This window comes from Pimephales promelas, chromosome 5 (genome assembly GCF_988280905.1).
Source record: "Pimephales promelas chromosome 5, fPimPro1.hap1.1, whole genome shotgun sequence".
NCBI lineage: Eukaryota > Metazoa > Chordata > Actinopteri > Cypriniformes > Leuciscidae > Pimephales > Pimephales promelas.
The window spans coordinates 4,642,711-4,665,607 of NC_142773.1; the positions used below are offsets into that span (position 1 = coordinate 4,642,711).

General features: G+C 42.2%; 1 protein-coding gene across 2 annotated transcripts; it reads left to right on the plus strand.

The window, feature by feature from the left end:
- The first annotated feature begins 12 nt into the window (after nt 1-12).
- LOC120488942 (uncharacterized) lies at nt 13-12,573 on the plus strand. 2 transcript variants are annotated; one of them, XM_039685535.2, is made up of 3 exons: nt 13-57; nt 337-490; nt 10,591-12,573. In XM_039685535.2, the coding sequence occupies exons 2-3, from the start codon at nt 406-408 to the stop codon at nt 12,402-12,404; spliced, it is 1,899 nt and encodes a 632-aa protein (XP_039541469.2). In that variant the 5' UTR covers nt 13-57; nt 337-405; the 3' UTR covers nt 12,405-12,573. The 2 variants fall into 2 exon arrangements, with proteins under 2 accessions (XP_039541469.2, XP_088986957.1); XM_089130831.1 differs by lacking the exon at nt 13-57 and having other exon boundaries at nt 65-490.
- Nucleotides 12,574-22,897: the final 10,324 nt, after the last annotated feature.

A 22,897-nucleotide genomic window follows, 5' to 3' on the forward strand; every position in this document is an offset into this window, starting at 1 on the left:
GCCACCGATGACATCATTAGGTCTGCGCCACGACGGTTGCTGTTTTTTTGACTAAAGGTTTGTGTCTTAAACTCCCTTAAGCGTTGAAGGTGTTTTAAAGTTGTTTTTATCAAATGCGTTCCAACAGCATGTTAATATTACTGAAGGCATTTTGTCTTGGAAATTTTGAGCCTGTAATTGTAGCCATAGATTAGATGATGAGGCTCGTAAATAACGCCAAAATGTATGACTTATTTTTCTATAGGCTACAAAGCGCATGCAGCCATACACACTTGAGGAACATAGTGTTTAATGTGTCCAATTTTTCTATTCTGTTCCCACTTAAACGTGACAAAGAAAAGTTTCCAGGCACGCAGGATCCCCAGATTAAACAGCTGAGATCTTGCTTGACACACTGCTGGAGAGATGGAGTTGATTAAAGTGGAGGTTGTGGATAATGATCCTGAACCCTGCAGAGTGAAAGATGAAGATGATGCTGAGGAACAAAGAGGTTGGTGTCCATTCTTGATTCCTGATTAAGGACTGTTGAGGAACATTAAAGTGCATTTATGCATTTTGGAGATTGGCATTCAAAAGTAATTAAAAGTAATAGCCTAAAGCTAGACAATTCATCAGAATTGAATTTTATATAAAAGTGGTAAAATAAAACATTCTGACATAGTATAGTAACACTGCATAGGCCTATCATTCAAACATTAGTAAAAGGCTAATCTTGCAGATTTCATCTTGTTAACATGAGGATGTCAAAATTAACTTTTAGCACAATAAAATTATCCCATAATTTACTAACCGTCTAGCCATCTATAGATTGCCAAAGCTGACTAGATTAAAAATAAATAAATAAATACATAAATAAATATACGAAGAAATGTAAAAAAGCAAAAATACATAAATAAATATACAAAGAAATGTAAAAAAGTGCAAATAAATGAGTATTTATACTTTTATTTCCATATTTATGTATAATTGTATTTTTCCACACATTTATTTATTTATTTATACGTTTATTCATTTATTTATTTCAACTTTTATTTATTTCCACATTTATGTCAGTATTTATGTTTTTATGTCTACATTTCTTTATTTTCACATTTATTTATTTCTATATTTATTTATTTCCACATTTCATCATTTCCACATTTATTTATGGGCTCTATGCACGGCGTTATTTCCGGTGAAGGATTAAGGATGCTCGATAACTTCCGCCGATCATAGAGTCCAATGCAATACCGAGAATTAATATTGAATTTTATACTCCATGGTTATACTAATGAAACGTTAGTCACAAAAACAGATAAAACAGACACCCCTCGTTGTGTTTATGCTTCTTTTTAAAATTATATTAAATAAACATAACTATATATAAAATTACATCTAAACGTATGTGTAATGAGTACAGCTGTATATGATTGATTCCAGCAGATGGCAGTAATGTGTTGTATAAGATGAAGTGCATTGGCTAAAGAGTGTGTGGTAATGGAGATATGCTGTGTGTACAACCACGTGGAATAAAAGAAGCCTGTACCAGTCATTTCTCTTATCTTTATTATTGTTGCCTGAACAATACATGGTACCAGGAGTGGGGTCAGTAGAAAAGAGCAATGGATGCCATTAAACCACCGGGGCCGCTGAAGTTGTGTGGAAATGTGGATGCAAATTGGAGGACTTTCAAACAACAGTTCGAGTTGTATGTTGTCGCTATTGGACAAGCAGCTGCTGTGGACGAAAGAAAGATTGCTCTGTTACTTACCATTGCTGGAGCTGATGCCGTGGAGGTCTATAACACCTTTCAATTTGAGGAAGAGGCAAACAAGAAGAAACTGGATAAGGTATTGGAAAAATTTGATGCTCATTGTTTGTCAAAGAGAAACGAGACATATGAACGATATGTATTCAGAACGCGAATGCAGCATGAAGGAGAGGCTTTTGATTACTTTCTTACAGACCTCAAAATAAAGGCAAAGACTTGTAATTTTAATGAATTGAGAGATTCCATGATTCGTGATCAGATTGTCTTCGGTATCTATGATAAGAAACTGAGAGAAAGATTGTTACGAGAATCAGAGCTCACCTTGGATTATGCTGTTCAATTGTGCCAGTCCAGTGAAGTAGCAAGACAACAAGTGAAACAATTTGATGGGGCTAATTCGTCAGCGATGTCATTTCAGAGCGCAGCAGTAGATGCCATATCATACAGAGACAGGAAAAGAGGAAACTCAAGAAATTTCAGAGAAAACGACAATGAAACTTTCTCTTGTAAGCGTTGTGGGACCAAACATAAGTTCAGACAGTGTCCGGCTTTCGGAAAAAGATGTTCGAAATGTAATGGCCTGAACCACTTTGCAAAAATGTGTTTTTCAAAAGACATGAAGAGGGAAAATAAAGTGCATGTTGTGGAGGAGGCAGATGACAGTGACTCATTGAGTGATTCGTTTTATGTCAACATGGTTTCCGAAGAGAATATAAATCAGGATGCTGCAACATGTGTAACCAGAGAGGATTCAGTGAAGTTTTCGTCTTCGAAATGGATTGTTCCTCTTGTGGTTAATGGGACCATTGTGCCTTTTAAATTAGACACGGGTGCAAAAGCTAATTTGATTAACATTAGAGATGTGAAAGCATTGAAAGAAAAACCTCTCATTAAAAAACGTACAGTTCCCCTTAAAGCTTATAATGGACAATCAATTGAAACACAAGGAGTATGTCGATTAACATTACAAGTCAAAGGAAAGATGCAAAGTTTGATGTTTGTTGTAGTTCCCAACGGCCATGAATCTCTTCTAGGAGATAAAGCTTGTGAAGACCTTCATTTGGTTAAAAGAGTTTATCAAGTCAACAGGGAAACTGTAGTCTTACAGACTGTCTGTGATGATGTAACTGACATTGTCAAACAATTTCCAGATGTTTTTGAAGGTCAAGGCACATTGCCATTTACCTATAAAATACAACTGAAAGATGATGCCACACCAGTCATACATGCTCCTCGGCGGGTTCCTGCACCTCTGCGAGATCTCTTGAAGCAGGAATTGGATCGCATGACTCAATCAGGAGTTATACAGCGGATTGAACAACCTACAGATTGGGTGAATTCCATCACTTGTGTGAAAAAGCCAAATGGTGAGTTGAGAGTATGCTTAGACCCTAAAGATCTCAATGATTGTATAAAAAGAGAACATTACCAGATTCCCACCCGTGAAGAGATCATTAGTGACATGTCAGGAGCTAAGTTTTTTAGTAAATTAGATGCTTCTCAAGGGTTTTGGCAGATCCGATTGGATTCTGAGAGCAGCAAGTATTGTACTTTTAATACTCCCTTTGGAAGATATTGTTTTCTTCGACTTCCCTTTGGGATCAAGTCAGCTCCCGAGATTTTTCATCGAGCCATGGAAACCCTTATTGAAGGTCTGGAGGGTGTTCGTGTATATATTGATGATCTTGTGGTGTGGGGGTCCACCCTTCAAGAGCATAATCAACGACTGGTAAAAGTGATGGAAAGAGTTCGTGCACATGATTTAAAGCTCAATCAGAAAAAGTGTCAATTTGGAGTCAGAGAGATAACATTCTTGGGTGACAAGCTGTCGGCAAAAGGTGTGGAGCCACACCCAGCAAAAGTACAAGCCCTCCTTGATATGCCTCCACCTAGTGACAAGAAGGGAATTCTGCGTGCGTTGGGAATGGTAAACTTCCTTGGAAAATTTCTGCCAAATCTTTCAGCGAGAACCACACATATGAGACAGTTGTTACAAAATGATCAAGAGTTTGTGTGGTCATCAGTTCATGATCAAGAATGGAAGAGGTTAAAGGGGATTCTTACCACTGAACCTGTCCTTGTTTTTTTTGATCACACACGTCCAACTAAGATCTCTACAGATGCCTCTCAGGATGGATTGGGGGCGGTGCTTCTTCAGGCCATTGGGGATTCCTGGAGACCTGTGGCCTATGCTTCTCGATCTCTGACAGAGACTGAAAGACGCTATTCTCAAATTGAAAAAGAGACCTTGGGGTTAGTATTTGGCTGTGATAAATTCCATGGATTTGTTTATGGATTACCTACTTTTACAGTAGAGACGGATCATAAACCATTAATATCTATCATTCAAAAGAACTTAAATGACATGTCACCTAGAATTCAACGCATGATGATGAAGTTACAAAGATATGATCTGAATTTAGTTTATACCCCTGGAAAGTATATCATTGTAGCTGATGCACTGTCTCGAGCACCAGCCGCCTCAGAGATCAGCAATATGGACGAAGTTGAGAGACATGTGAGTATGGTGGTTTCATCTCTACCAGTCTCAGATGAGATGTTAAGACTCATTGCGGAGGAAACTGCAAAAGATTCTGAACTGCAGAGGGTTATTGCACATCTTCATCGTGGATGGCCCAAAGGCAAGTGTCCACAGTATTTTCCATTAAGGGCAGAATTGAGTGTGGTTGAGGGCATGCTGATGAAAAATAACAGAATTGTCATTCCAGTATCAATGCGCCAAGACATGCTTCGTCGAATCCATGAAGGGCATCTTGGCATTGAAAAATGCAAGAGAAGAGCTAGACAAGCTGTTTTTTGGCCAGGAATTAACATGCACATTGAGAAATTCATCAGTCAGTGTGCGGTCTGTTTGAGTCATCATTATAAACTGGCTAAAGAACCCATGATGGTAGCTGCTCTTCCTACTGAGCCGTGGCAAAAAGTAGGCACTGATCTTTTCCAGTTGAATGGTAAGGATTATTTGATGGTTATTGATTACTATTCCAATTATCCTGAAGTTGAACAGCTCCGTCAAACAACATCGAACGAGATGATTCAACGTATGAAATGCATTTTTGCAAGGCATGGAATTCCTCATTGTGTGCAAAGTGACAATGGTCCCCAGTATAATAGTCATGAATTCAGGCTGTTTGCAGAGCAGTATGGCTTTAAGCATACTACTTCAAGCCCCCTTTATCCAAAGGCAAATGGTAAAGCAGAAAAAGGGGTACAAATTGTAAAAAGACTTTTGAAAAAAGCAGCGGCAAGTAATTCGGATGAAAATCTGTCTCTGTTGAGTTACCGTTCCTCTCCACTCAGTTGTGGATTATCTCCTGCCGAGTTATTGATGAATCGCAAACTGCGTGACACACTTCCAAAATTATCTCTGAAAAAAGAAATCAACGATTTGTCATTGAAAGAGATGCAACATATAAAAGAGAAGCAGAAAGAATATTATGACAAGGGAAGTCGGCAACTAAAACCTCTTTCTGAACGAGATGTCGTTAGAGTTGCGGAGCCTACAGGATGGAGAAAGAAAGCTACAGTCCTAAAAGAGATAAACCCGAGATCATATCTTGTTCATACAGAAGATGGGCAGACCTTACGGAGAAATCGACAGAGTTTGCTTAAGACTGCAGAGAAATGTCCTTTGGATGAGCCAACTGTGGAGCTGATGTCCCCTGAAATGCAGTCTTGTGAAATGCCCTCAATGCCCTCTGTTGATCAGCAACTTGATCCTGATTCTGAACTTGATTCCTCTGTACCAAAGACTGACATTCCTATCTTACGGAGATCTAATCGAGTTCGAAAACCACTTGTTCGAATGGACTTGTAATTGGTAAAAAAAAAAAAAAAAAAAATGAATTGAGTGTTATATAGTCAAGTGTTTGTAATTATGTGAAAGTTCATGTAACATGTAGTAAAAAAAAAAAAAAAAAAAAAAGGAAAAGAGATGTAATGAGTACAGCTGTATATGATTGATTCCAGCAGATGGCAGTAATGTGTTGTATAAGATGAAGTGCATTGGCTAAAGAGTGTGTGGTAATGGAGATATGCTGTGTGTACAACCACGTGGAATAAAAGAAGCCTGTACCAGTCATTTCTCTTATCTTTATTATTGTTGCCTGAACAATACAGTATGTACGTTTCGTTTCAAAGACGGGAGGACAGTAAATATTGAAGACTCTGCCATAATCCCGTTTTCTCCGGTTTTCCTCCGCTTTAATCTCCACAACCGGAAATGGACGAGCATCCTTACGTCAAATGCGGAACTTATGCGTGCATATAGCCCATTCCAACATTTCTTTCTCCGTATGTTAATGAGGGGGGCGTGTTTTAATTCAGACTTTAGCAATCGAGCTCAGAGTGGCAGTTCTGAAGTTTTGAGGCCACAGTGACACCTTGTGGTGCATGACCAAACGAACCGCAAGAGCTGTGCAGGCAATATCACATTTTAAGTCATGTATTTCACTGTATGTAGGGAAGGCTATATAGGGTTAACAGATACTTGGACATGAAAGCGCATGAAACTATCCACTATTAATAACAATGTAGGCCTGATGAGACTCGCACACCAGCGCACAGTTCACTGACTCCCACGCAAGCATATTGATCAATGAATTTGAAACACGATTCAATACGCGGTTTCCATCCACGTTTCCTAATTTCGTATGCATAACAGATGACAATTCAAGTGTTTAAAACAAAACTCATCGATGCTGCTCAGATACTGATTAATCACAAGACAAGACATAGCCTACATTTTGAATTATTCTAAAATCAGACGCAGCCAGCCATGCCATCTGTATTAAGATTTTGACTTTTGTTAATTTGATTTTACTGATAACAGCCATAGTGCCTTATTATTATTATTATAACTGAGTAGTTTATCGATTAATATTAAGAACTTGGCATGATGATGTACAGCCTAGCCTACCTATTTAATAAGGTTTGGGTTGATATAAAATCAATTTACAGGGGGAAATATCACCACGACCACGGGCACGACCGGTGCTGTTTGAATGGGCAGGATGCTTCTGTGCTCCAATGCATGGCGTGAGATGCGTGGCTCACTGCGTTTAAATGAGCCACTTTTGTTTGATTTAAGAATAATTCAAAATTGATGACTTGTGATTAATCAATATCTAAGAGCAGCATATGGGTTGTGTTTTAAGCATTTGAATTGTCGCCTGTTAATGCATACGAAGTTAGGAAACGCGAATGTAACTGCGGACGTTTCAAACTCAATGATCAATATGCTTGCGTGGGAGTCAGTGAAATGTGCGCTGGTTTCTCTCCGTGTTCTGCGCTGGTGTGCGAGTCTCATCGTCAATAATCACAAGCCAAAAGCAATCTGTCAGCTATCATATTCATGTGTTAACCCTATATAGCCTACCCTACATACAGTTAGGGGTGTCACAGCAAGGTGTCACTGTGGCCTTAAAGCTTCAGCACTGCCACTCTGCGATCGATTGCTCATGTCTGAGTTAAAACACGCCCCCCTCATTAGTATATGGACAAAGAAATGTTGGAATAAATAAATGTGGAAATAAATAAATGTGAAAATAAATAAATGTAGACATAAAAACATAAATGCATAAATGAATGTAGAAATACATAAAAGTGGAAATAAATAAATGTAGAAATAAATAAATGTGTGAAAAATACAATTACACATAAATAAGGAAATAAAAGTATAAATACTCATTTATTTGTACTTTTTTACATTTCTTTATATTTATTTATGTATTTATTTATGTATTTTTGCTTTTTTACATTTCTTCGTATATTTATTTATGCCTTTATTTATTTTTAATTAATTCAGCTTTGGCATTCCATAGCCATCCTAGGTGGAAGTTACTTTTTTCATTTCAGCCAAACAATTTGGTCTTATAAATCTGCATACTGTTCGGTACCACATTTCCAAGTAAATAGAATACTTTTTTATGTTTACTTAAGCTTACTTATTGATACTGTTATATTTCAGATATAAAAAATATCCTGGCCCTTCCAAGCTTTAGCTATAACAGGAGTGAATGGTAACTTGGATTTTAAAGCCCAAAAGAGTGGATTCATCATCCAGCATTAAATAAAATTTAATACTAAATCCATATGACTGCGGTGGGTTAATAATGGCCTTCTGAAGTCATGCGTTTTTGTAAGAAAAATATCCATATGTGACCCATGCTGGCAAAAGGAGTCGGAATGAGCAAATTTTCAAAAACGATTTATGGTTATTTTCACATTCTCTATTAAAAATATATATGTACATTTAACTTTTCTGGCCTCTTATTGCTACCTGTCCCAACTTTTTTGGAATTTGTAGCTCTCATGAAATCCAAAAGGTGCCAATATTTGGCATGGCAATTAAAAATGTCTCACTTTCAACATTTGATATGTCATCTATGTTGTATTCAAAATATAATATTGAAATTTCAAACTTCCACATCATTGCATTCTGTTTTTATTCACAATTTGTACAGTGTCCCAACTTTTATGGAATTGGGTTTGTAGATTTTCTCCGTGAACCTGACTACTCTACAATAATACTCACTCTAGTTGGCCAATTCTTATACTTTTACCTCAGCGCGTCAACAGTCGACGTCCTGCTGAGCTATAAACCTACCCTATACCCTAGCGCGTCTACAGTCGACGACCTGCTAGGTACTAATCCTATAACCCTAGCGCGTCTACAGTCGACGTCCTGCTAGGTACTAATCCTATAACCCTGGCGCGTCTACAGTCGACGTCCTGCTGGGTACTCAAGTTTAGGAATTCCTATTCCTAAACTTGAGCAACTTGTCTTCTCAGTCCCCAGACGTTTGCAGACTGTTATTAAAAGAAGAGGGGATGCCACACAGTAGTAAAAATGGCCTTGTCCCAACTTTTTTGAGATGTGTTGATGCCATGAAATTTAAAATCAACTTATTTTTCCCTTAAAATTATGCATTTTCTCAGTTTAAACATTTGATATGTCATCTATGTTGTATTCTAAATATAATATTGAAATTTGAAACTTCCACATCATTGCATTCTGTTTATATTCACAATTTGTACAGTGTCCCAACTTTTATGGAATTGGGTTTGTATTACATCAGTCATTGCGAGTAAGATCCTTTTATTTACATCAACATGAGTTTGAAAATCACATTTCATTGGTTTAGACCAGGGCTATTCAATTAGCTTCATTCGAGGGCCTGATCATTAAATCGAAAAGTTAAGGTGGGCCAGTGGGTTTAGCTTATTTATTGAAACATAACAGTATCAATAAGTAAGCTAAAGTAAACATAAAAAAAGTATTGTATTTACTTGGAAATGTGGTACCCAACAGTGTGCAGATTTATAAGACCATAATAAATAACTTATTCACATGTACAAATATATGAATTGTACATGTACAATTGTGCTATGTACAAATATATGAATTATACAAGATCATAGCTATTGGTAAGAATTATTTTATAAATTCACAGTGCGTATAGCCGTCCAGCTACGGGCGCCACTGCGGCACACTCTAATATCTAACCAAATTTTGCTACACTACTAGAAAAGAGGAGGAGGGAGGTTGGGGTGCCCTCAGGCTGGATGGAGATGATTGGCGGGCCGCCAATTGAATAGCTCTTTTTTAGACTCATTCAATTGAGAATTCGCAATGAACATTAACTAAGTTGGAATACAGCGCTTTACAACGATACCAAACTTGTGCTGAAAGGAAGAGCGAGAAGTGCTTTTTCCATGGACAAAAGAAAGGTACTCCTCTTAGAAAACGCACAAATAAAGATAGTAATAGATGTTTAATTGTTATTTGGATCATTGGGATCGTTAGAAGATCTTTCACTTGTAGCTCAAAATTATCCTGTGCGCAACATGACATCATGACTTTTGTGTAAACATACACGCCACTTTTAAATCGTGGCGTGTTATCTACTCATTTTGAGCTATCCGCATGTATCTGCGTATGCGTGTATGTCTACGCCATTAATGTCCGAGTGATTCCGCGTGTCTGTACATGCCGTCAAATGTCCGAACGAAATGAAGCAAAATGTAGATCTACATCTGGGGAGCTATCTTTTTTTTCCCCTAGGATGGTAAGGGAACAGTCATCAATGCCAATCACGCTGAAAAGCAATTATGCGCGTTGATAGCACGTCAAAAATGGAAATACGAATTGCCGTGTCATACACGCGCTACTTCATGAGATCAGTCTGCTGTGCGCATTCCAACTCAATTTGTCAGCACGGGTCACTTATTTATAACTATAAACTATAATCACTGGCTTCCAGTAACAGCCACATGCAAGTCTAGTTCTGGCCGAAGAGTGACTCGACTCATGACACATTGATGTATGTGGAAGGGCAGGAATGTGGATTTGTTGCCCAGCCCTGTTTTTTTGAACTGCGAGAGGTATAAAAACTTACGACACTACTACATCCGGTCAGAGGGCAATCTTTCGCTGGAAGAAGACTCATGTGTGGCCGCTTCCGGAAGCCAGTGATTATAGTTAATCAAGTTATAAATATGGATATTTTTCTTTCAAAAACGCTTCGCTTCAGAAGGCCTCAATTAAGCTCCTGGAGCCATGTGTATTACTTTTTTGATGGATGGATGCAGTTTTTTGGGCTTCAAAATCTCAGTTTCCATTCACTGCCATTATAAAGCTTGGAAGAGCCAGGACATTTATTAATATAACGACTGTGTTTGGCAGGAAGAATAAAGTCATATACACTTAGGAAGGCTTGAGGATGAGTAGCCTTAAATTATGCATGAACTATCCCTTTAAGCTTCTTGTATCAACTTCCTTGAACTGATTTTTTGATCATGTAATATGTTCATTTTAGGCCAGATGGAAGTGAAAGAGGAAAATCAAGAACCGGTTGATGTCAAGGAGAACCGCTATTTTGAGAAACCTGAAGATTATATGGTTGGAGAAAAATCTTTGAGTTCCTCGCTATCTGAAAATAATTTTTCACAAACAGCACAAGCCAAAAATTTTTTCTCTTGCCCTCAATGTGAGAAGACGTTCACACATAAAGGAAACCTTAGGGATCACATAAAAAATCACATTGGAGAAAAGCCTTACGCATGCCATCTGTGTGGGAAGAGTTTTATTCACAAAGGACACCTTAATGATCACATAAGAATTCATACTGGAGAGAAGCCTTACGTATGCCGTCTGTGTGGAAAGAGCTTCACATGTAAAGGAAGCCTTAATGGTCACATGAGAATTCACACTGGAGAGCGGCCTTTCACGTGCCACCTGTGTGGAAAGAGTTTTACGTGTAAAGGTACTCTTACATGTCATGTAAGAGTTCACACTGGAGAGAAGCCATTCACATGTCCTCAGTGTGATAGGAGTTTCTCACATAAAGGAAGCCTCAAGTGTCACATGAGAATTCACATCGAAGAGGGACCTTTCACATGCCAACAGTGTGGAAAGAGTTTCACACAGAAAGAATACCTTAAAAATCATATACGAATTCACACTGCAGGAAAGCCTTTCACATGCCATCTGTGTGGAAAAGGTTTAACATGTAAAGGAAGCCTGAAGTGTCACATGAGAATTCACACTGGCGAGAAGCCTTTCACGTGCCTTCAGTGTGGAAAGTGTTTCACCAATAAAGGAAACCTAAAGATTCATGCAAGAATTCACACTGAAGAGAGCCCTTTAACTTGCCTTCAGTGTGGAAAGTGTTTCACACATAAAGAAAGCCTTAAGTGTCACATGAGAGTTCACTCTGGAGAGAGGCCTTTCAAGTGCCATCAGTGTGGGAAGAGTTTCGCTCGTAAAGTAATCCTTCAGAATCACATAAAAACACACTCTGGAGAAAAGCCTTACACATGCCATCAGTGTGGAAAGAGTTTCACCGATAAAGGATACATAAAGCGTCACATGAGAAGTCACACCGGAGAGAAGCCTTTCATATGTCCTCAGTGTGGAAAGAGTTTTACACACAAAGGAAACCTTAAAATTCACATAAGAGTTCACACCGGAGAGAAGCCTTCCAAGTGTCCTCAGTGTGGAAAGAGTTTCACACATAAAGGACAGCTTAAAGATCACTTGAGAATTCACACCGGAGAGAAGCCTTACACGTGCCCTCAGTGTGGAAAGAGTTTCAAATGTAAAGGACACCTTAAGACGCACATAAGAACTCACACCGGAGAGAAGCCCTTCACATGCCATGAGTGTGGGAAGAACTTCACAGTTCAAAGAAGCCTACACATGCACATGAAATATCATTCTGGAGAGAAATTACATGAGTGTTCTGAGTGTGGCAAGAGGTTTGCAGAGAGCAACACTTTCAAAACACATTTGCTCATTCACTCTGAAGAAAGACCATTCAGTTGCGATCAGTGTGGCAAAAAGTTTATTTTAGCAGCGCGCTTAAAGGCACATATGAAGCTTCATACAGATGAGAGACCCTATTTATGTTCTTTGTGTGGTGAGAGTTTTAAACTGCTCGGCAGTTTAAAATCGCACCAAAAAATACATGCCAGTGAGAAATCTCATGTGTGCCCTGAGTGCGGTAAAGCTTTTACCAGAGCAAGCTACTTGAAGCGGCACCAACGGACCCACGCTGGAGAAAACCCAGACAAAAACATTGTCCAGAGTAGTCAAAGAGAGCAAAATTTGTCTTCGGTTATTAGTAAATAGTGTCAGTGTGATATTCATATAGAGCAGAAAGTAGAATTTCTTCAAAAGGGGGATTTTATCTAAGAGGGCTAAATGACCTAATGGCGATGTCTGTGCTATTCCAACAAAAAAAAGTGTAGGAAAATCCTACTGGGCCTCATGTAGACGCATGCATTTTCTGTAAATCTGCTTTGAAACTATATGTATTGTGAAAAGCGCTATACGAATAATTGTAAATTGATTTTATCCATCTTAATGTAGAAACGAGCGCAGATCCAAGCACAGAAATCATCTTACGACAGGGTTTACGTGTGATTCATGAAAAAAGTTCCATCATACATTGATGAATGTGGCAGCTGAAAACAATCGTCATTTGAGAATCACATCCTTAAAAATTCATGGTTTAGAAGCCTTGACCCTAGAGGTTACGACATGGAGAAATTGGAGGCTGAAAAACAATTGGAGCCCGATCCAGACCTTGACAATGTACAAGAGGATTGTGCTGAATGGATTTCATGCATAGACTTTGCGAGCATAGATTTTACAGGGCGTTTCAGAGTGGTATGCTTTTAGTAATTTTCGTATACATTATAGATACGATGTTATTATATTATGATACATGAAAACTAAGGTAATATAAACAGTAATCAATCACAAAACCATGGTTAATTTTCCTAAGGAGCATCTTACAAAAGCAACAGAAAACAAGCTTGTACTTCTATAAAATGTGCAGCGCACAGATACACATTTGGGGTTATAAGGTTCTGGAACAGTTAAAAATATGTTTTAACTACTTGTAAGTTCAGCCTTAGGAAGGTCAAACAAATGAGTTTTGGAAACGTGGAAAAAAAACAGCGTCTTTTTGACATAGTGACAACACTGTCTTTAATGCAGCTCATCCAGGCCTCGTCCCATTTTCTGCGTATTCAGTGAGTGTGGATTATTCCAATGAGTACCATTGTGACTTCATAAGTTCTGAAAAAAATCAAGTTGTAGTTAGTGCTGTGTGGTTTGACCAAAAATTTATATCACGTTTTGTTTTTTGTTTTTTATGTTTTTTTCCAGAATTAAGCTGGTTTTCTGGTTTATGAGTTGGTTTTTTCATGCATAATCAGGTGTTCAAAGCATTTTCTAGTAAGAGAGGAATTACTGCAATAAATTAACATAGGATGGTCTATTTTATTGTCATTAGTTAATATTGTAGAATAGAATAGTGCCCAGTATAACCTAAAATTGTTATTTCTTAACATTCTAATAACATTCTTATAACCAAGCAAGAACGTTAATACAACGTCTAAAAAAACTGGACATTTTAAATGTTCTGTCATGATCCTGGTTCTTCTCTCTTTCTCTGTCTCCCTCTTGTGGCCGTTTGTTCACTCTCTCTCTCTTTCTCGCATTACGCCCTCAGGATCTCATTATCTCATCTCTCTCAGCTGATGCTACTCTTCCTATTATCTGTGCTGGTCTGCACCAGCTGTTTCCATTCTTCCCCTGATTGTTTCTCCTTCTTCTAGCGCTTTCTGTCCCTAGATCCTTGTCGGATTATTCTATGTTGTGGCTTAATACTGACGCCGGAATTATCTCTCTCTACTTCGTCCTGTCCTGGTGTGAGCTGTAATTCCTACCTGCATATATTACTGTGTGGTTTTGCTCTCTGACTTCTGTTCAGCACTGGAAGCTGTGGTCCTCTGCCTCGCCACCAACCTACTGCTGACCTCACCTCATTCACGGGAGGTTCGGGGTTTCTCTGCCTAGCGAGTCGCCGTCCGTGGCTGCATTCAGGGCTCACCAGAAGAGGGGATTTCTGTTCTCGTTTAGTGCCGTGTGGCCGTGACTGTTTTCTGCTATTATTCCCCTGAACTTCTAATGATTACTGTTGGACTGCTTACTATCCATTAAAGACTATCAGTTGCCGCATCCTCGCTGTTGGGTCCTCTTTCCATCCAAACGTTACAGAATAATCCGACCACGATGGACTCAGCGAGTAGCAGTCCCCTTCATGCGGCTGTCGAGATGCAGGGTGTTTTACTGGGCCGACATGATGAGGACATCTCGTCGGCAAGACAGGCTGTAGAATCTCTGGCTGCTCAGATGACGGGTCTCTCTCAGCGGGTTCACCAGTTACGTTCAGAGCCACCTTCTTTTTCTGAGACCCGCGGAGTGCCCGAACCCCGGATAAATAACCCGCCCGTGTACTCGGGTGAGCCCACGCAATGCCTTTTCTCTTTTCTCTTTTCGCAATGTCTTTTCTCTCCAGCCCTCTACGTATTCTACTTGTCATCTCACTCCTCACTGGCCGGGCACGGGAGTGGGGCGCGGCGAACTGGGAGGCCGAGACCAACTGTGTGTTTGACTTCTCTCTTTTCAAGGAGGAGATGATAAGAGTTTTTGATCGCTCAGCCTATGGTGAGGAGGCTTCGCGCTTGCTCTCTGTAGTCCGTCAGGGGAGGCGTTCGGTGACTGACTTCTCCATCCAGTTCCGCACGCTCTCGACGACCTGTGGGTGGAACAATACGGCTTTGGTGGCCCGTTTTCTGGAGGCGCTTAACTCGGAGCTCAAAGACGAGATTCTGGCACGCGAAGCACCCACCCAACTCGACGCTCTCATCGATCTGGCGATTCGGGTGGAGAGACGCTTTGACTCACGCCGTCGAGCCCGCGGAATGGAAGCCGCCCTCTTCGCTCCGCCTGAGGGTACTCCTTTTCAGCCTGCCACTCCGAATCCTGAGCCGATGCAACTCGGAGGTCTTCGTATCTCCCGCAAGGAACGTGAGCGACGTATCATGAATTGTCTGTGCATGTACTGTGCTGCCGCTGGACACTTTGTCTCAGACTGTCCAGTAAAAGCCAGAGCTCGTCAGTAGGCGGAGGGTTACTGGCGAGCGCTGTTTCTAGGATCCCTCCATCCAAGTCCTGCAACACTATGCCTGTCCTCCTTCGATGGTCTACAACCTCAGTGTCCGGGACCGCCCTGGTCGACTCCGGTGCTGAGGGAAATTTCGTCGACGAGACGTGGGCTCGTGAACAAGGTATTCCCCTCATTGACTTAAAGAGCTCCACCCCCCTGTTCGCCCTAGATGGCAGTTCCCTTCCTAGGGTGCGGAGAGAGACTGTTCCCCTTACTCTCTCCGTCTCAGGGAACCATAATGAGACTATTTCTTTTTTAGTTTTTCACTCTCCCTTTACACCGGTAGTTTTGGGCCACCCTTGGCTCGTTCAACATAATCCCCATGTTGACTGGTCTAACGGCTGTATTTTATCCTGGAAACTGTCGTTCCATGTTAAGTGTTTGACTTCTGCTGTTCCCCCCGTGTCATCTGTTTCTGTTTTCCAGGAAGAGCCGGGTGATTTGACAGGAGTACCGGAGGAGTATTACGATCTGCGGGAGGTTTTCAGCCGTGCTCGGGCCACTTCTCTCCCCCCTCATCGCCAGTACGACTGTAGCATAGATCTTCTCCCGGGGACCTCTCCTCCTCGGGGAAGACTATATTCGTTGTCAGCTCCAGAACGTAAGGCGCTCGAGAATTACCTGTCAGAATCTCTAAATGCTGGTCTGATCGTTCCATCGTCGTCTCCTGCAGGTGCCGGCTTCTTCTTTGTCAAGGAGAGGGATGGCTCTTTGCGCCCTTGTATAGATTATCGAGGGCTGAACGAGATCACTGTCAAGAATCGTTACCCCTTGCCACTGATGTCTTCGGCTTTTGACGTCTTACAGGGAGCAAAGATTTTCTCTAAGCTCGATCTCCGTAACGCTTATCATTTAGTTCGTATAAGGGAGGGAGACGAGTGGAAGACTGCGTTTAACACAACCCTGGGGCACTTTGAATATAGGGTTCTTCCTTTCGGTTTGGTCAACGCTCCCGCAGTTTTTCAGGCTCTCATTAATGACGTCCTCCGCGATATGCTCAACATTTTTGTCTTTGTCTACTTGGACGACATTCTGATTTTCTCTCCGTCCCTTCAGGTCCATATTCAGCACGTCCGCCGAGTCCTCCAACGGCTTCTAGAGAATCGACTATTTGTCAAGGCTGAGAAGTGCACCTTTCACGTGTCTTCGATTTCGTTTTTAGGCTCTATTGTCTCCGCAGAGGGGGTCAGTATGGATCCAGGCAAGGTGTCGGCGGTTACCGATTGGCCCATACCCGACTCCCGCGTCGCGTTACAGCGCTTTCTCGGATTTGCGAATTTTTATCGTCGTTTCATCCGAAATTTCAGCCAGGTAGCCGCGCCCCTTACAGCTCTGACGTCCGTCAAGTCCAGCTTTAGGTGGTCAGATGCCGCACAAACGGCATTTGATCGGCTAAAGACCCTTTTTACTACGGCTCCGGTCCTACTCACTCCCGATGTCTCGAGACAATTTATAGTGGAGGTGGACGCTTCAGAGGTGGGGGTCGGGGCTGTGCTCTCCCAACGGTCCGCCGCTGACGGTAAAGTACATCCCTGTGCTTTTTTCTCTCACCGCCTCTCACCTGCTGAACGTAACTACGATGTCGGTAATCGGGAGTTACTCGCCATTCGCCTAGCTTTAGGGGAGTGGCGACAATGGTTAGAGGGGTCCACTGTTCCGTTTCTAGTGTGGACTGACCACCGTAACCTGGAATACATCCGTTCTGCTAAGCGTTTGAACGCACGCCAAGCTCGCTGGGCTCTCTTTTTTACTCGCTTTGATTTCTCGATATCCTACCGCCCAGGTTCCAAGAACGTTAAGCCCGATGCTCTCTCCCGTCTCTTTGATTCGTCTTCTGCGCCAGTCAATGATGAGGCGGTTATTCCCCCAGGGCGCTTCGTGGGGGCTATTGTTTGGGGAATCGAGAGACTGGTCAGAAGGGCTCTCTCTCGAGTCACTGCCCCTCCTGAGTGTCCTAGGGATCTTCTTTTTGTTCCCGCGTCAGCGCGTCAAGCGGTCCTTAGATGGGGACATTCTTCCAGATTAGCCGCTCATCCGGGAGTTCGGGGTTCGCTCGCCTCTATCCGTCAGCGTTTTTGGTGGCCCACGTTAGAACATGACACGCGTCGTTTTGTTGCCTCTTGTGTCGTATGCGCTCAGACCAAGTCGGGTCATTCTCCCCCAGCCGGTCTCCTTCGACCCTTGCCTGTGCCTGCTCGTCCGTGGTCGCATATAGCGCTTGATTTTATTACCGGACTCCCCTCCTCAGCTGGGAGTACAGTCATCCTGACTGTAGTCGATCGTTTTTCTAAGTCGGCTCACTTTATTTCGCTCCCTAAACTTCCCTCTGCTAAGGAGACTGCCCAGATCATGGTAAACCATGTCTTTAAGCTGCATGGGTTACCCTCCGATGTAGTATCTGATAGAGGTCCGTAGTTCGCTTCATTGTTCTGGAAGGAATTTTGCCGCCTTATAGGGGCCACCGCCAGCCTTTCGTCGGGCTATCACCCCCAAACTAATGGGCAGGCCGAACGGGCTAATCAAAGCATTGCACGCATTCTCCGTAGTCTGGTTTCTCGCAATCCCGCATCGTGGTCTGAACAGCTCCCTTGGGCTGAGTACGCTTATAACTCGCATCCGTCTTCCGCCACGGGCCTTTCGCCTTTCCACGGTTGCCTTGGTTACCAGCCTCCTCTGCTCTCCTCACAGGAGGCGGAGTCTAGGTGTCCGTCCGTTCAGGCCTTTATTGCTCGCTGTAGACGCACCTGGAGGAGAGTTAAATCAGCACTTTGTCGTTCAAGGGGACGCATGAGAACAGCGGCCAATAAGCGTCGGGTAAAGAGCCCTCGTTACATTCGTGGTCAGAGTGTGGCTCTCCACGGCAAATTTGCCTCTCCAATCCGAGTCTCGTAAATTGGCACCCCGTTTCATTGGTCCTTTCCGCATTATCAAGATCATCAATCCTGTCACTGTCCGTCTTCGTCTTTCGTCCAATCTCCGTCGAGTCCACCCTGTTTTTCATGTCTCATGTATTAAGCCGGTCATTCGCCCTCCCTCCCGCCCTTCTTGCCCCCCCGTTCGTGTTGAGGGCGTTCCTGTCTACACAGTCAGCCGAATTTTGGACAGACGCCGACGGGGTCGTGGGTACCAATATTTAGTCGACTGGGAGGGGTATGGTCCTGAGGAGAGAAGTTGGGTTCCCTCCCGAGACGTCTTGGACCCCTCGCTCATCAAGGATTTCCTCCGGTCTCATCGGTCTTCAGACCTGGGAGCGCCAGGAGGCGCTCGTTGAGGGAGGGGTACTGTCATGATCCTGGTTCTTCTCTCTTTCTCTGTCTCCCTCTTGTGGCCGTTTGTTCACTCTCTCTCTCTTTCTCGCATTACGCCCTCAGGATCTCATTATCTCATCTCTCTCAGCTGATGCTACTCTTCCTATTATTTGTGCTGGTCTGCACCAGCTGTTTCCATTCTTCCCCTGATTGTTTCTCCTTCTTCTAGCGCTTTCTGTCCCTAGATCCTTGTCGGATTATTCTATGTTGTGGCTTAATACTGACGCCGGAATTATCTCTCTCTACTTCGTCCTGTCCTGTCCTGGTGTGAGCTGTAATTCCTACCTGCATATATTACTGTGTGGTTTTGCTCTCTGACTTCTGTTCAGCACTGGAAGCTGTGGTCCTCTGCCTCGCCACCAACCTACTGCTGACCTCACCTCATTCACGGGAGGTTCGGGGTTTCTCTGCCTAGCGAGTCGCCGTCCGTGGCTGCATTCGGGGCTCACCAGAAGAGGGGATTTCTGTTCTCGTTTAGTGCCGTGTGGCCGTGACTGTTTTCTGCTATTATTCCCCTGAACTTCTAATGATTACTGTTGGACTGCTTACTATCCATTAAAGACTATCAGTTGCCGCATCCTCGCTGTTGGGTCCTCTTTCCATCCAAACGTTACATGTTCCTAGAACATTCAGAAAAAACGTTTGTATAACTTAATGGGAACGTTATGAAAACGTTCTTATAACCTAAAATTGTTATCTGGGGAAGAGGAGAGATTTGCGATTGCACTGAACACGTTTTAAGTGCAGGATTCTCTGAGTGAGCCCAGAGAAAATAGACATATTCTTAAAAGAGCAGCGTGTATGTGAGAGCGTGCTCGCACATTATATTAATTTACTTTTGTGCTACAGTAGTGCGCTCTTGACATTTGACAGGAAAATAACGCCATAGTTCTGCAGCATCCACCTTCCCTGTAACGTAACACCAGAGCACTGCTGTTTGATTTACCCTTGCCTCACCGTCGCCGGTAAAATAAATGGACACAGCGATCCCATTGATTTCAATGGAGAAGATGGCACTTCCTGTCTGATGTCTGAGCGACTGTGCAGGCTCAAACTGAGCGTGACAACAGTCTGACAGTTGAAAATCTTCTAGTAGCTGTGCCAAGACAAATCTGAATCACCTAATTCCTCTAAAACGTTGTCGAAATATTTTGTCCAGTTGCTTTTATAGACTCTCTATTTATGGGCTTCTACCTTGACTTTGTGCCTCCATATCCCCCCGATTGCCTCATAGACAGTAAAAGATTGCCTGCGAGCTTCTCCTCCTGTCTATACGGTAATGTCTCTATGGGCTCTATGCACGGCGGTATTTCCGGTGAAGGATTAAGGATGCTTAATAACTTCCGCCGATCGTAGAGTCTAATGCAATACCGAGAATTTATATTGAATTTTATACTCCATGGTTATAATAAAGAAACATTAGTCACAAAAACAGATAAAACAGACACCCCTCGTTGTGTTTATGCTTCTTTTTAAAATTATATTAAGTAAACATAACTATATATAAAATTACATCTAAACGTATGTATGTTTCGTTTCAATGACGGGAGGACAGTAAATTTTGAAGACTCTGCCATAATCCCGTTTTCCTCGGTTCTCCTCCGCTTAAATCTCCACAACCAGAAATGGACGAGCATCCTTGCGTCAAATGCGGAACTTATGCGTGCATATAGCCCATTGTGCAACAGAAAGTCCCGTGGTTATGACGCCGTCTTTAGCCTATTTTTACAAAAACGGCAAACGGGGCCGTAACGTAAGATAGAAAGTAATGGAGCATTTTATACATTGTCGTGTTTCTTTAGAAATAAATAATGGACAAATTAAGTCTTTAGACGCCTCAGATGTAAAGTTATTCACTGTCAAAGTGACACCAAAATGAATGGGAGTCAATGGGATGCTAACCGCAGGTGAAGTTCTGCTACAATGGTGGCTCCCGCGAGGCTTCAACCCCCTTGCACCATCACTGCTTAGTGCAACATTGTAAAGGGTCCATCTGAAACAGTGTCGGCGGCGCAGCACAATGTTCGTTCCGAACGTTTTGTAATTAAATACATCGGTATGGTGGTAAAATGAAAATCGTAACAAAAATATACACCGCTTTTCGGTATGAACCGGTATACCGCCCAGCACTAGTTGTAGTCCAAATGAGCTTTTTGTTGTAGTTCTTGAAAAGGTTATTGATAGATAAAATATTTCCTCTCGGAGTGGACTGTTTTGACTCCCCTCATCAAAACACATGGTTTGAATAGACGTGGCATATTGTAGATTTGGAAGTATAGGCCCACTGGAATGATTGGCCAACAGTTTTGCATATTTAAACATTTTCAATGCCCCCGTTAGTACACATGTGGGATTGTTTCTAAACCTTCCGATGTTGAGGAATGGCAACTGGAATAACGGCAATAGTGACCATGCAATAAAAAACAGTTACTTACAGTGTGGTGTAATATTACTGTTGCATCCAAAATTGGTACAGCGTTGTCTTTTAATTTGAATCTTTCTGAAAATCCTGTGTCGAATTGTGCCTTGTTTGTAAATAAATCCGCAATGAAATGAAGTGAACAAATGACCAAGTTCTTACTGACGCAGTCTGGAACTTCATTAATAATAATAATAATATCCACTTCCTCCTAAGGGTGTGAGCCCACTTGTCCGTGCGATACTTATGTCGCGCCGCGCTAAAAAAAAATGCTGCACGTCAAAAAAGTGGCCGATGCCCATCTTTATGCAAATTAATTCTGTTGAACGCGGTGCGACTATCTATCCAATAGAAGTAGAGCATATGGAGACGGGGGTGGGGGCTGTCTCTCTCGCAGGTCCTCTGTTCTAGACTGGCTGCTGGCTCAAAACTACATAGTGGTAAACTTGAGGAACGCCCATCAAAGTACAAATGTGGGGAGACGTTGCGACACCACACAACAGTTGTGTCGCAAAAGTGGATCTCCGTAATGATGCGTTCAGACCAGATGCAAATAGAGCATCTGAGGTGAGTGAATTCAATGTTCAGTCAATGCAAAGACGCGTTACACAGCGCGAATGAGGCGTAGAGTGCGGTGCGGTATAATTATTTTATGAAGTGCTTTTTGTGCATTCACACGTTTGACGCGAATTGCGTCTGCCGCCTGAGTTGAAAAATTTGAATTTGGTGTCAATTCGTGCTGCGTTAACCAATCAGGAGCCTAGCTGCTCACTGCTGTCACGTGGTGAAGTATCTAGGGCCACAAATACGGTGAGAATGGAAATTACCTATTATGGGGTATTTTGAGCTGAAACTTAACAAATACATTCTGGGGACACCCGAGACCAATATTACATCTTGTAAAAAGGGGCATAATAGGTGCCCTTTAAATTAAATTGAACTGGAATAGATGGGTGTCTTTGACCCATTTAAAAAACCACAAATGTTTTCCCCAGGGCTTTTAGCTTTTCATGCCTACCGTGTCTAGATATATACGCTTGAACACTTTGAATCCATTCGCGCGTCAAGAGCGAAACCTGGAATCGAAACCCAGTGGCGGCCATCTTTTTTTATGTTAATCGCGCATTCAATGAGAGTCACCGCTCTGTATTTGCTCTGGACAGCAGAACGGTAGTGTAGGGCACATTCTCGCCGTATTTGTGTCCACTAGACCCCTCGGAGGCAAACCCAGTTTAGCGAGTTTCACCACTTGCTCACTCGCCTGCCCGCCTGGATGACGGCCACTTTCAGCGGTACTTTCACCTGTCCCGCGGTCAGTTTGATGACCCATTGTCTTGCATCAGAGCGAGGACCCTCACCCTCATCCACCTAATCTGTCATTTATTTTTGTTTTAATGATAAATGGAGCCAGCCTCCAAAAGTGTTTAACCTGTCTCAAGGGCCCCCCTCCCGTTCCACCACGGAAATCGCTATCACCAAGAGCATAGCCTACAAATGTAAACTAACAAATTAGGGCTGGGTTTCCAGATAACGATGTATCTTACTCTTAAGAGAGCTCTCTAAGGTTACGCTCGCCGCAATTTCACGCGCGTTTCACCAAAATGCAGTTAACCTTATATGGAATCACATTCTGAACGTTTAACCTAATAATCATCATTTGTTGTGGACTAGAAATCAAGACAAGTCTTTATAAAGCACCTATACAGGCAGAGGCACTGACAAGAGAAGATACCTTTCAAAAAGATAAAATTAATGTCCTCTTAGAGGAGACAGAGCGAAACAAAGATTTTATTTTTCAGAATTTGGTGGCTACATAGTAATTCTTAAATGTTTCAATATTGCCAATCAATTATCTTTTGACTGCAAGAGTGAAATA

Bases quoted from the DNA above. Each gene is read 5' to 3' on its own strand.
- LOC120488942 (XM_039685535.2), top strand. From the start codon at position 406: ATGGAGTTGATTAAAGTGGAGGTTGTGGATAATGATCCTGAACCCTGC. The intron at 491-10,590 runs GTTGGTGTCCAT...TGTTCATTTTAG, and splicing joins TGATGCTGAGGAACAAAGAG to GCCAGATGGAAGTGAAAGAG.